General features: G+C 48.2%; 1 protein-coding gene across 4 annotated transcripts in view; it reads right to left on the bottom strand.

Annotated features, from left to right (window-relative positions):
• Positions 1 to 7,980, bottom strand: part of Slc36a2 (solute carrier family 36 member 2) — a 25,823-nt gene extending 17,843 nt beyond the window's left edge. For 2 of the 4 annotated variants that reach the window (XR_003712431.1, XR_003712432.1), the window contains exons 1-2: positions 3,849 to 3,925; positions 2,596 to 2,691 (exon numbers count right to left, since the gene is read on the bottom strand). Coding sequence is in view for 2 of the 4 variants with exons in the window: in XM_028775973.1 (XP_028631806.1) it covers positions 2,596 to 2,691; positions 3,849 to 3,937; positions 4,550 to 4,640; positions 7,794 to 7,939 (422 nt within the window). In the remaining 2 variants the exon portion in view is untranslated. Of the gene's footprint in view, positions 1 to 2,595; positions 2,692 to 3,848; positions 3,938 to 4,549; positions 4,641 to 7,793 lie in introns of those variants that run through there. The other 2 variants (XM_028775973.1, XM_028775972.1) reach the window with 2 other exon arrangements.
• Positions 7,981 to 13,210: the final 5,230 nt, after the last annotated feature.

Below are 13,210 nucleotides of genomic sequence, written 5' to 3'. Positions count from 1 at the left end.
TCCATCTCTGGCTGTTCTCACTATGCTCTCTCTATTCCCCATCTCTGTCTGTTCTCCCTCCGCTCTCTCTATTCTCCATCTCTGGCTGTTCTCCCTCTGCTCTCTCTATTCTCCATCTCTGGCTGTTCTCACTATGCTCTCTCTATTCCCCATCTCTGGCTGTTCTCACTATGCTCTCTCTATTCCCCATCTCTGGCTGTTCTCATTACGCTCTCTCTATTCCCCATCTCTGGCTAGTCTCCCTTCTCTCACAGATAGCTCTAGGCTATGTCCATCCCGCTGACCACACAGTCTACTTCTTTTTCTCTGGTCTGGACTCTTCCAAATGCTTCTAGCTGATCTCTCTCTCTCTCTCTCTCTCTCTCTCTCTCTCTCTCTCTCTCTCAATAAAAAAAAAACTTCCTCTCAAGCGTATCATGGAGCAGTGATGTTGGCAGTTTCTTTACTGGATCCCTCTCACAATCGAGTGCTAGTTGTGGTGTCGAAACCCTCACCAACACTAACCCTGCAGAACACCACTTGATAGACACAGACTGGTCGTGGATCTGATAGAGAATAGGGAAGGAAGCTGGGGACAGCCAACAGCCAAGAGAAAAAGAAGAAATGATTGTCCCTACAGCTGCTGAGATGTTCTCGGGGTAGGGAAGGCTCAAAAAGAAGAAGGGCTTTTAGGACCATATTGGAAGACACAGCAAGACAGTAGAGACAGTAGAGACAAGGATGAATACAATGGCAGGAAGTCATTAAAGTTCTCTCTCTCTCTCTCTCTCTCTCTCTCTCTCTCTCTCTGTCTCTGTCTCTCTCTTTCTCTCTCTCTCTCTCTCTCCCCCTCCCCTCCCTCTCCCTCCTCCCTCCCTCCCTCTCTCCCTCGCTCCTGTCCCTCCTCCCTTTTTGGCTTTTGTGTGTTACCGGGCATATGCATGTTCACTGTATGTGAGCATGTTCACTGTGTGTATGTGGATGCTCACTGTGTGCATATGTATATATGTATGTTTACTCTCTCTCTCTCTCTCTCTCTCTCTCTGTGTGTGTGTGTGTGTGTGTGAGAGAGAGAGAGAGAGAGAGCACAAGTGCAGAGGCCAGAAGTTGATGTCAGGCCTCCATCACTCTCCACTTTATTTTATTGAAGTAAGCTCTCTTGTGGTACCCAGAACTCAGTGCTTCTGCTGATCTAGTTAGCCAGCTCCCTGCAGGGATCCTATCTCTGCTTCCCAAGTACTCGGATTCCAGATGGGTCATCATAGCTGCCTGGCTTCTGTACCAGTTATAGGGATCTGAACTCTGGTTCATGATCTCGGGTCACATGACCATGCTCATGTGGCAAGCACTTTACCCACTGAGCCGTCTCCCCAGCACCAACACTTGCCTTCTCTTTCAGCTGATGCCTTACCAAGACAATTTCCTCCATTCCCCTGAAGACATCACCACCAGAATGGACACTGCCTACACTAAAGCCTCCTTGGCTGCCAAAGTCTGCCCTGTGCTCCCTCATAATCTCTCCCTTCACAGAAGCTAAATAAACCTTTCAAGAACACAAACGTGCTTATTTCCCTGATTAAACACTCTCTTGTCTTGGCTTTCTGCTGGTCTTTGGAAAGGGACTGGAGAGATAATCCAGTGGTTTAGAGCATGTATTGCTTTTGCAGAGGACCAGAGTTTGGCTCCCAGCCCCTACCACACAACCACCTGTTTATCTCCACAGGACCCAGTGCTTCTGGGATTTGGAGGCGTTTGTACTCTCATGCACACAACTCTCCCCCAACACACATAACTAAAAGCTATAAAAGTAAATTTTTCTAAAAAAAGAAAATAACAAAATGTTACAGATGGTCTAAAATATACAGTATGGGCCGGTGAGATGGCTCAGCAAATAACAGTGCTTGCTGCCAAACCTAATGACCTGTGTTCCATCTTTGGGACCCACGTGGTAGGAAAGAACAGACTCCCCCAAACAAATAAGTACATAACAAACAATTAAAAAAATAAAATGCACAATGTAACAGAGCACCTAGTTCCTTTCTCAGTCTTCATGCTGCTTGGTCTTTCTGTAGCATGAACCTATCACATAGCGTGCACCAATCCCTCAGCTCTGCCCAGTTTCTGAAGGATCTTTCAGACCCCGCCTTCGTCGTTCCTAAGTAATCCCTCATCCTTCAGGTTACTATCTGCAAAACCTGCATCAGTCGGTCCAGCGTGGCCACCCTGGCCTGACACATCCCCGTACCCTTGGCCCCGACACTCCTCTATCCAATTGGTAGCAGCCAGAGCCTCTTTCAAGTGTATCCCAGTGGGTATTGCATAATCGAGCGCTAGGCTGTCTTTCCCAGTGGACCATGGGTAACGCAAGAGCAAAGTCTTGCTGTCTGTCTCTTTCTCTGTGGTGTTTGCAGGGTAAGTGTGGTTTTCTAAGAGTGTATAGTAAATGAACATTTGTCACCAAAGATATGTGAGAACTGGATAGATGATGTTGGTAGTGACCTGCTTCCCGGTGGACAGCCTGACCTCTGAGCCACCTTGTCAGGGAAGAAGACCTTCTCCAAAGGTATTGTTTTCTCTGTACCCTAAGCCGCTGTGAACAAAGCAAGAGCAAAGTACCTCCCCCAGTGGGCGTGGCTTTGCAGCCAGGCGCTGGGACTGGAAGCCAGTCCGTGCATCACTGTGTCCCCATAGTCCATGAAAGGCTTGTTGAGTCTGTTGGACAAAACACATACGGTATTTAAAGAGACTGATGAACCTAAGGTTATGTTTTTAAAAAGCCAAGGGGCCAAGCTGGGGAGATGCCCTGGCACTGGTCTGAAATTCATGCACTATTATATCAAGATGGAAGGCAGAAACAGGAGACTTCTTGCATCCCTGGCATCTTGTATTCCTGGCATACAGAACTAACAAGAGACTTCAAACAAGGTAGACAGCCAGGACGGACAGCCGAGGCTGTCCTCTGACCTCCACAGTGTGTTGTGGCACGTGTCTACACACGTGCACATATGCACACACTTCCTGTCATGCTCTGCACCCCTCCAGGGATTTATCTAACTGGGGTAATGAGGTAATGAAGAAAGGAAAAAGAGACACGTTCAGGAAAACTGGGATCCAGTGGGGCTGTGCTTGCTCTGGAGTCGGCCATCAACTGCAGCATCCCTGTCCCCGTACATCTGACTTCAGGAGGAAGGCACAGCTGAACCAGGAGGCAGGTCTACCTAACAGGGGTAGGAGGTCTCTCCCAGAGGAGGAAGCTGTGGCTGACAGTTGCTGCACACACTGTCCACATTCACCCTACGGGCAGAGGAAAGCTCTGCTACCTCTCTGATGGAAAGTCTTTGGGGACATGGCTGTGCTCATGCCAAAAATACACATCCTCTCAGGGCTTCCTCCACTCTTAACACATCCACTTAGGGAACCCCACAACTCATGGTCAGGAGATCCAGACCAAGGCCACACAGATAGAAGGTGGAAAAAGCACGGAGCCAGCACAGCCAGGTTCTAATCGAGGCTGTAATTCCACAGGGCTTTGTTCTCACCTATGGTTTGAGCAGTTACCACACAGAATGAGTAATAGCACATGCCTGGCGTGGGTGTAGCGGTGCCTAGACCCATGGCTCTCACTGAACTGGGGACAACTCTTAGAGGCAGGGATGGGCAAGAGTTATTTACACCCACTACACAGGCAGGCTGACCAGACAAGCTCAAAGGCCTGATTAAGGTCAAGTAAGCCGTGTGTCCAGGCCTCCCCTGAGGTCTCCCCATTCCTGAAGCTCTTTTTCTTGGCAATCATGGGGACCATGTAGAAGGAAGCTCTTCTAATGTGTTTGGGGGATGTCCTGGAGACCCACACATGGGACATTCCTCACCTGTGACAGAAGCGCTGGGCACATCTGACTAGGATGTGCATACAGTGGCAGGCGATGAGGCCCATCACCAGCAAGCTGAGTGGGCCCATCTGCAGACAGGACGGACAGGAGTAAGTGGGAGAAAAGACGACTTAGGGGCACAGATACTGCTGAGGACTCAAAGATATCTCTCTCTCTCTCTCTCTCTCTCTCTCTCTCTCTCTCTCTTTGGTGGCCAGTGCCTTTATCTCGTGAGTCATTTGCTAGCCCTGAAAGAACTTTCTAGAAAACCGAGTTGAAAGAGACTTAGCTATTTTTTCCAAAAGTTATCTCAAGTAATGTCCAAAAAGTACACATAGCAGTCACAGTGACATTTGTGATGGGGTAGGAAACTCAGAGTCCTGACCATATGTCCCATTGATGGTCTCTGAGGTGTCCCCAAGGACATCTAGGCTCTGTTAAGGTAGACTGAGTAACTGGTCCTCCTCCAACCCTTACATTCTACAAAAGGAGGGAGCTGAGGCCTGAGAGTGGATAAAAAGTGTTGACTCCTAGTGTCCGTAGCCGAGCTGAGGCAGAACTCAGACCCAGGCTTGATTGTTTGGATTCTAAGTCTGGGTCAGTTACCCACTACCCAACCCCCAGGGTATTTTAAACCATATGCCTTCTTCCCCATCATCCCACAGCTCTTCATAATGCCCCCACTGAGCCATGCCTCTTACCAAGATGCCTGCATTCTTCACGGCCAGGGGGAGTCCCAGGATCCCTGTACCCATGTTGCCTTTGACCAGGTGAACCAACGTCTGGAACCCTCTACAGGAAAGGAAGGTGGTATGAGGACATGGAAGTGGAGATGGGAGAGAATCTAGCCAGCCAACCCTTCATGGTATGCCAGCACTCCAGTTAAACTGAGCAGGTAAATTCACGGCCGTCTTGATTTTCTCTATCCTTGCTTTGGCACATGTGGGTCTCCTGGAATGTGACTGCCCATCCCAAGATATCCAGAATTGTTCTAGAGTTAGCAATTTGTGCCCTGTCTATGCCTCAAAGCACTAACTGTATGAGACCCTGTGCTGAACTATTAACATCTCATCTTCATCACCTTGGCAGGATAGTAAAGTAGGCGATGAGGTGGGGTTTGGTGTACAGACAGAAAATAGAGGCACAAAAGTAATTAGAAATTTTGCCCGTGAGTGCACTGGGAAGTCGGGGCTGGAAGCCAAGCTGCTTTATAGCTCCGTTCTTCTGCAGAAGCCTAGGAGGCAGACCCAGGACAAGGCAGGAAAGGGGCAGCCCCAAGTCATCACAGAGGAAACTGAGGCCCAGAGACCAGTTTGACTTCCTGAGTTGTGGCAGAGACAGAACTGCACTCCAATAGGGGAAAAGGCAGACTGGAGTCAAGTCCCTGTGACTTGTCAGCAATAGGTCAGGTGACATTGTCGGTCATCTGGGGATTGGTCTCCAGAGAGATTTTTCTTTTCTTCTTAGCCCAGGACATTAAGTGTGGGGAATGGCATGACCCTTAACCCAATAAAACCCAAATTAAAGCAAAGGACTCCCACTCTTTCTGCTACTGTTTACTTACGACGTTCAGGGTCACACCCAGAGCCTTGCACATGCTAGGCAAGAGCTCTGCCGCTGAGCAGTGCCCTCAGCACTCACCATTTCTTCTCTTTCTTTCTCCCCATCCTCCCCCACTGCTCTCTTAATGTTCTCAGGGTCTCAGACAGTACAGGCTAGCCTCAAACTCACTATGTAGCCAAGGATTACCTTGAACTTCTGATTGTCCCACTTCCACACCCCCAGTGTTGAGACTACAGGTATGTCACTATGCCCAGTTTATGCAGTGCTAGGGGTCAAACCCAGGACCTTGTGCCACCTAGACAGGCACTCTACCAACTAAGCTATATTCCCAGCCTCAATTTACTATTTATTTAAGACAGATGTGAAGTTGATCCAGAGGACAAGGTCATTAGGGGAGAACAATTTCAAGTTGGGACTTTCTCTCCCTGTGAATCTCAAATCTCCCAGCTCTCTTCTAGATGTTTCTGTATTCCAACTTTGTGACACACAGTACTAAGCTTTTATCTAAACCCTCAGAAGACTTAGAAATTCCCCCAAAAAACCCTTGCAGCCAAGAGATCGTCTGAAAGCAGGGCCAGGAGTCTGGCAGGAGCCTGACTTTTGGAATCAGACAAACCCAGGATTACAACCCAAGGCTGCATGTGTTTGGCTCCACAGCACCTCTGCAAATGTTAAGGATAATGATATTTTGAAAGAACTCGCTCAATTCCCAGTCTCTATGTTAACCCCTAAGTCCTCTGGCATCGGATGACCTGCCCAGGGATTGGTGGGAGTTAAAGAACAATTGGATGGGGTGGGGGGTGGAGAGTCTTGTGTGCCTGTCTCTCTCCCTGTGGGTGTCAACATTGCTGACAGAAAACTACACCCCCAGCCCCCAGCGATGGGCTTGTTTTGCAACTGGGAAGGGGTCAACGGGTCACTTAGGAAATTTCTAACTAAAGGACTTAGGAAATCAGAATTAGCTTGTAGCTGTTCAGCCAGCTCGCAGTGTATCAAGCCATGCAAAAATTTGTACCAGGAGCCAGGAGGCCTGGGTCCTTTGGTGACCCAAAGCCACCATCACAGGTGTTTTTTTAAGCAGCTAAGAGTACACAAGTACTATGCTCGGGCTGGGGGTGGGGGGCATTGTTCATGCTCACATAGAAGGTGCAGCCATCCTGGGAGGAGCAAGCCATCATTTCTAGACTATGTCACTTTCTCCAGCTGGTAAGTGGGAACTGAACCCAGAAGGCCAGACTGCACTCGCTACTTGATTTCCCAGGCTGGATGCCTTGTCTCCAAGGCCCACAAGGTCCTCTCTGGCTCTTGGTTTATTCTTTTGATTTTTAAGTAGTTGAAATTGCCACCTCAACCATCCAGGACACAGGACACAAGAGTCAGCTGCTTCTCTCAAAGTTGAAGAATACCCTGCTTAGCTGTGGGTGGTCCAGGGGACTGAGCAGCTCACTCTAGTGACCTCTAGCATTTAGAAGGCTCAAGACCAGACCCAGGGACAAAGGAGCCATGACATACTGCCAGCCACCATTGAGCCCATCCCTGCAGTGTCTTGTATGCAGTGTGGAGAGAGGCTATACCTTCTCCCTCTCTGCCACACATCCCCCTCTCTGTATCTCTGTTTCTGTCTCTCTCTGTTCCTCCCTGCTTTACATATGAGGAAACTTGCTTCAGAAGAGAGGACAGGGCTTCCACCTGAACCCAGACCTTCTGGTCCTCTGTTAAGTACACTCTCTACTACTTTGATGACATCAAATTGTCCCTTAAAGCACAAGCTAGAGCTGGCCAGACTGCTGTACTCATGAAGTCAAATAAGGAGGAGGAGGAAGAAAAGGGAGAGGAGGAGGAGGATGAGGATGAGGATGCTGGAGCTCTGCAGCTTGTCATGTTCTGAAAACCTTTGTGAATGTCCCTTTCTCCAGAATCCATCTTCCAGAAAATGGAAGACACTGGAATCTCCCACATGTTCTTTGAGTAGTACCATTGCAGCCCCAGCGGCAGCAGGGCCCAGGCTTGCTACAGGGAGAGGCTTGCTTGTTGGCTGCTGAAGCCACTGTGGTTTGCATTCTGATCCCAGCTTCCCTCTAAGTTCTGCCTTCCTCCTAGACACTGAAAGCCCTAAACTAACTTTAACAAAAGTGCTATATTCTAGCCCCTATCCTGCCAATAGATCTTGGCATGTGGCTTAAAGCTGTTGGGTCTCAGTTTCCCTCTCAGGAATTTTCAGATTCTAATCATGCCCCTAGCTAGACTGTCCTATTTGACACAGATCTTGGATGCACTTTTTCCTCTTTGGCGTTTCTGGCTGCACAGGGGGTTTAGATCAGACACGCCCACCTTGAGATCCAGACTGGAAGCAGACAAGGGGTGGAAGGGAGCTGCACTCACGTTATGCCCTTGGTCTTCTTTGATGACTCTGAAGAGCTCCCATTCACTGGACTGGGATCCTGGCTTTGCACCTTCTTGGCACTCTCAAGGTCCAGCTTGACAGTGGTGGCCACCTGCGGGCTCCCGGAACTCTTGGTCACAGACATGATGGCTTCAGAAAGGACAAGCTCAAGGCAGGGAGAGGGCAATCAAGGAGGTGTGTGTGCAGGTGCAAGTTGGGCCCAGTAGATCTGGCCTGAGAGCTTGCTCTGGCCCGGCTGGAATGAGACCACGCCCACCTGCATGGACGCCCCGCCTCCTCTTGCTTAAAGAAACCCAGGGGAGGAGGAAAGGAAGGAGGGATTTGGGGAGGGAGCTATAAGCTTATTATTACTCAATCACAGTAAAGGAAACAACAACCACAATGCAATTAACTTTTTTTTGTGTGTGTGTGACAGGATTTCCTGTAGCCCAAAGTGGCCTGTAATTCATTAAAAGTGGCCTGTAATTCATTAGATGGCTAAGGATCACCTGGAACTTCTGAGCCACCTGCCTCTACCTCCTGAGTGCTGGGATTACAGATGTGTACATCTGTTTTTATACAGAGCTGGGGACAGGACCCAGGCCTTCAGACAAAGTAGGCAAGCAGTCTCCACCTGAGCCACAATTCCAGTCTATCCTGATCATTTTAATGACGAGAGCCGAACTATTTATTACACACTAGCTAAGGGATACCCATTTCTGCCTCTGAGAAAATGCCTTCCTGTCTCCATCTCAGGGCAGGCTTCCCAGGTCCCACCAGCCTTCAGTCTGCTCCAAGAAAATGGGAGGGACAGCCTGCACTTCATCTAGAGCAGGGCTCTTTCTAAGGTCCCACGCACAATTCTGAACTCGCGATGAGTCTGTGTGCTGTATGTATGCGTGCATGGTGTGTACATGTGGAGGTAAGAGTTGGATTTGAGGTGTCTTCCTCCATCATAGTGCAGACACTTTAATACAGTTCCTTGTGCTGTGGTGACCCTCCGCCATAAAACGATTTCATTGCTACTTCATAAACTATTATCTTGCCAGTTATGAATCAGAAAGTAAATATCTGCTGTGCAGGATAGCTGATCTGTGGCACCCCCTTGCTGAAGAGGCTTTGCTTTCTGAAGGCTCCATAAAGGGTGAAGGGGTGTGATTTGCTTAAGGTTACATGTGGCTTTCAGATTAGAGCCCTGGAGCTGAGGACGGTCTCAGGAGCTTCTTGGGATTCGCTCTCTGTCATTATCTCTGCTCCGTTGCAGACAAACCAGGCAAACTCTCCTCTTCTACAAATTATAGCATTTTTCTCAAGTTGTACCAGTCTTCCTGCCATCACCTCCTCCTCAGGAAGCAACATTTACCGAGGCCGTACTATGTGCCAACAGTGTAGTTTTAAACACCTTTATGGTAACAGGGACACCAAAGACAGACTCTGAAGGACCTGTCCCTTACCAGGGCTCTTTCTGGGGTTCCATGTGCAATTCTGAACTTGTGGCGTGTGTGTCGTATGTGTGCTTGCATAGTGTGTGCATCCAGAGGTTTGGGATACTATGTAGCCCACCGGTGGCCTGGAACTCACTCTGCAGACCAGGCTGGCCTCGAACTCAGAAATCCGCCTGCCTCTGCCTCCCAAGTGCTGGGACTAAAGGCGTGCATCACCACCTTGTGTTATTTTGAGATAGGGTCTCTCACTGAACCTAGAGCTCAGCAAATCCGGCAGTGAGCTCCAGAATCCCACCGGTTTCTGCACCCCTACCCCACACCCACAGTGAGATTATAGCCACACATACCACATGAAGCTGTGCTGGGCTCTTCTGTGGGTTCTGGAGATCAAGCTCCGTCCTCACATTGCCCAGCAAACACTTTACTGACTGAGCCATCTCCCCAGCTCCTGTTTTTGTTTTGTTTTCTCTCCTAAAGAGTCTCACTCCAGGCTGGGAAATGACTCCTTAGTAAAGATGCTTGCTTCAGAGCATGGCCCCTGAGTTTGATCCCTGGGGGCCCACCTGGTGGAACTCCTGTAGGTTGCCCTCTGATCTCTACATGCCCTATTCCACTCACACATAGATAAACAGATGTAATTTTTAAAACTACAAAGAGGAGGTTCACCCCACCCCTTCCTGCTCCTTCTTCCATCCCCGGTGATATGTGCTAGGCTCCACAAAGACTGACTACTTCTTTGGGAGAGCACTGTTTTGTTATTTTGGAAACTGAGGCTTCAGAAGACAAAGGACAGTTTGACAGAGGTCACATCCCTAGGCAGAGTCCGAGCTGCTTCCTAGCCAGGTCCTCGAATGCCTGCTGCCTGCAGCTTTGATCACCACACTGACTCTTGGTTAAAAGCTGGCCCCACCCTTCATGCCCTTGCCCTGAGTCAACTGCAGCCCTGGCTGTGGTTTGCAAAATGCCCTTTCTTCCCTTGTCTGGCATCATCACACGGTACTATTCCTGGTCTGTGGAGTAGCAGGCTGCTTTCTGGAACCTGCAATTGGGATTCCACAGTTTGGTTCTAATTTTAGATTTCATCTTGCCGATAGAGCTCTGCTCCCTCCAGGCAATGAGATCTGTACATGTAGACTGTCAGGGGATGGGGCTGAAATCAATTTTGCTTTCCTCTCAAAATTGATTAGGAATCTGGGGTTAATCTTCAGACTGTTTGGATAGGAGTAGCTGGAATACTGGTGTTTGACCAGGAGCCCTTCATGTACATCACAGCCCAAAGGAACCTTGTTAGACCCAGGAGGAGCCAGGCATCTGGAGAGCTGGATTCCAGCGTGGCACCACCACAAAGCCATTGGAACCCTGGGAAGGACATTGTTATACTCTGAGCCTCACAACCTCATACGTGAAGTAATACCAGAGTGCATAAGATTTCTAAAGGCATGAGGACCAGAGCCACATGGGTGGGGTTCTCTGTAAAGCTGAGAGCTGTGTAGAAGGTGAGAGGAGTGAATGCAACTCAGTTACACTTTAGAAAGGTGTGTGTGTGTATCCATATATATATATGTATGTATATATATGCTGTAAAGTTGAGGTGGTATGAGGAACTTCTTTGCTTCTTGTATGTAGGTTGAAGCATAGGGTCTTGGAGTGCACCTAATAGTCTAGGGAGATAATCAGGAATGCAGGGATGGGGGCTTGAAGAGGCCTAAGATATGGCTGTATGTGTCTTCTCCATTCACTGAACTATTTTGAACCTGGTCTTTGAGTTGCACTTCTCTTCCGGGCAAGGCCATCTCTCTTCCTTGTAAACAAACACAGTATATCTTCATGGGCACAGTGTGGTTATCTGAGACATGTATAGACTCCATATTGAGCAACCCAGGGCACTTAGAGTGCTCATTGTTCCATACATCTATTATTTCTTTGTGACAAGACATTAGAAGCAGTCTCTTGGCCAGGTGTGATGAACCATATCTTTAATCCCAGCACTTGGAGGGCAGAAGCAGATGGAATTCTGAGCCGGAGGCTAGTCTGTTCTATATAGGGAGCCCCAGGCCATCCAGGGCTACCTAATGAGACCTTGTCAAAAAACTTTTTAAAGGTATCGTCTTGTAGCTATTTATGATACAATATGGCTGGCCATAAACATCCTTCTGTAATGGAGTGGAAGTGTATCCTGTGCTGTTACTTTGTTACCTGTTCTCTCCCTTGCTTAGCCTCCTCTGCCTTACCTGGCCTCCACTAACTTCTCTTCTGCACTCTAGTTTAGGATTCTGGGGGTATTTATCTTTTTGTGTCTGACTTGTTTAACTTAACATTATAATCTCTACATACCCACAAATAGCAGGATCTCGTCCCTTCTAATGGCTGAACAGTATTCCATCATGCCTTTGAGGAGATGATATATATATTCATATGAGATCATATAATCTGATCCAAACATTAGTCTTCCTTTGGATTGGAAGTTGACTTGGGTTGACTTTGGGTTAGGTAGACTTGTACCTAAAAGGGAATTCACCACCCCATCCATATTTCCTTAGAAACTTCCTCTGGCCTGTGACTCTGCACTGGGATAACAATCTCATGTAGTGACTTCATCCTATTCCTCAAGCACTAAACCAACGGTGTTACTTGAGGTGAGCGGTGTCATCAACTCCCATGACAGACAAGCAAACTGAGTCTCACAGTAGTTATTTTACGCTTAAAGTGACCAAGTTAGGACTCCGTTTGGAGCTGTTGTACAAGTGTAGACCTTGAGATGTGTCTCTGAAGCAGTTGCTTTATTGTCTATGTCTGACTGGCACCTTGGAGAAACTCAACAACTAAAACCCTTCCTGTAAGCATCTTTTTGGACCACATAGGTAGCCAGAGTCCCAGTTCTGCCCATAGAAGTCACTGAAATTTGCTTATTTATTTTTCCATTTGTGTGTGTGTGTGTGTGTGATGTGCATATGTGTGTATGTGTTTACACATGCATATGCACACTGGAACCTAAGATTGGTGTTGGGGATCAGTTTTGACCACTCTTCCACCTTATTCATTGAGGCAGGGTCCCTCAATCAACCCCAGAGCTGGTCAATATGGCTACTTTCCACAGTCAGCTTGCTCTGGGGATCCCCCATCTCTGTCTTTTTTTTTTTTCTTCTGGAATCACAGGAGAGCCTCCATGCCCACCTGGTGTTTATGTGGTTTTTGCAGATCCCATCTCCAGCCCTCAGGCTTGTGTGACAAGGGCTTAACAATTGAGTTACATCCTTACCCAGCAACAAGATATTGAGATCACTCACAGCTGGAGAGAACTTGGGCTCGCTCACTTTGTTGAGTTGTACTGTGTCAGGGAAACTGAGGCCGAGAGACAGGAGAGGACACAGTGACTGGAGTGATTCTAAGGTGTATCCGCAGTGACTAGGGTGGGACACAGCCTACTCTGGCAGTTGCCTGCTGTGTCTATTCAGAGATCGCCTCGCAGTAGAGACAGGGATTTGTTCTTTTGATGAGGAGGACTCCAAGGCTAGCCAAACAAAGCAGAGTTAGGTTTTGTCTGAGAATAGAGAGAAAGCGGCTCAGAAAAGAATGGAGCTCCTGACAACATGGATAGCATGGATACTCAAGGGAGAGTTACAATGAGGTTTTTTAAAATCATTTTTTAAAAAATCACTTTTTGTTTTATGTGCTTTCATGTTTTGCCTGCATGTATGTCTGTGTGGAGGTGATGGATCCCCTGGAACTGGAATTACACACAGTTGTGAGCCACCATGTGGTTGCTGGGAATTAAACCCAGGTCCTCTGGAAGAGCAGCCAGCGCTCGCAACCAATGATCCACCTCTCCCAGCACCGTGAGGTCTTTTTATTATGGGGTTTCGGCAGCTCTCAAGTCATATCTCCACAGGTGGCAAAGGACATCCTCTCCTCCTCTCTTTTAAACTTCAAAATCTCTCTCTCTCTCTCTCTCTCTCTCTCTCTCTCTCTCT

Source organism: Grammomys surdaster, unplaced genomic scaffold (genome assembly GCF_004785775.1).
Source record: "Grammomys surdaster isolate TR1022 unplaced genomic scaffold, NIH_TR_1.0 262, whole genome shotgun sequence".
Classification (NCBI taxonomy): domain Eukaryota; kingdom Metazoa; phylum Chordata; class Mammalia; order Rodentia; family Muridae; genus Grammomys; species Grammomys surdaster.
Note: the sequence above shows the minus strand (reverse complement) of the source record. Positions and strands in the feature narration are given on the sequence as shown.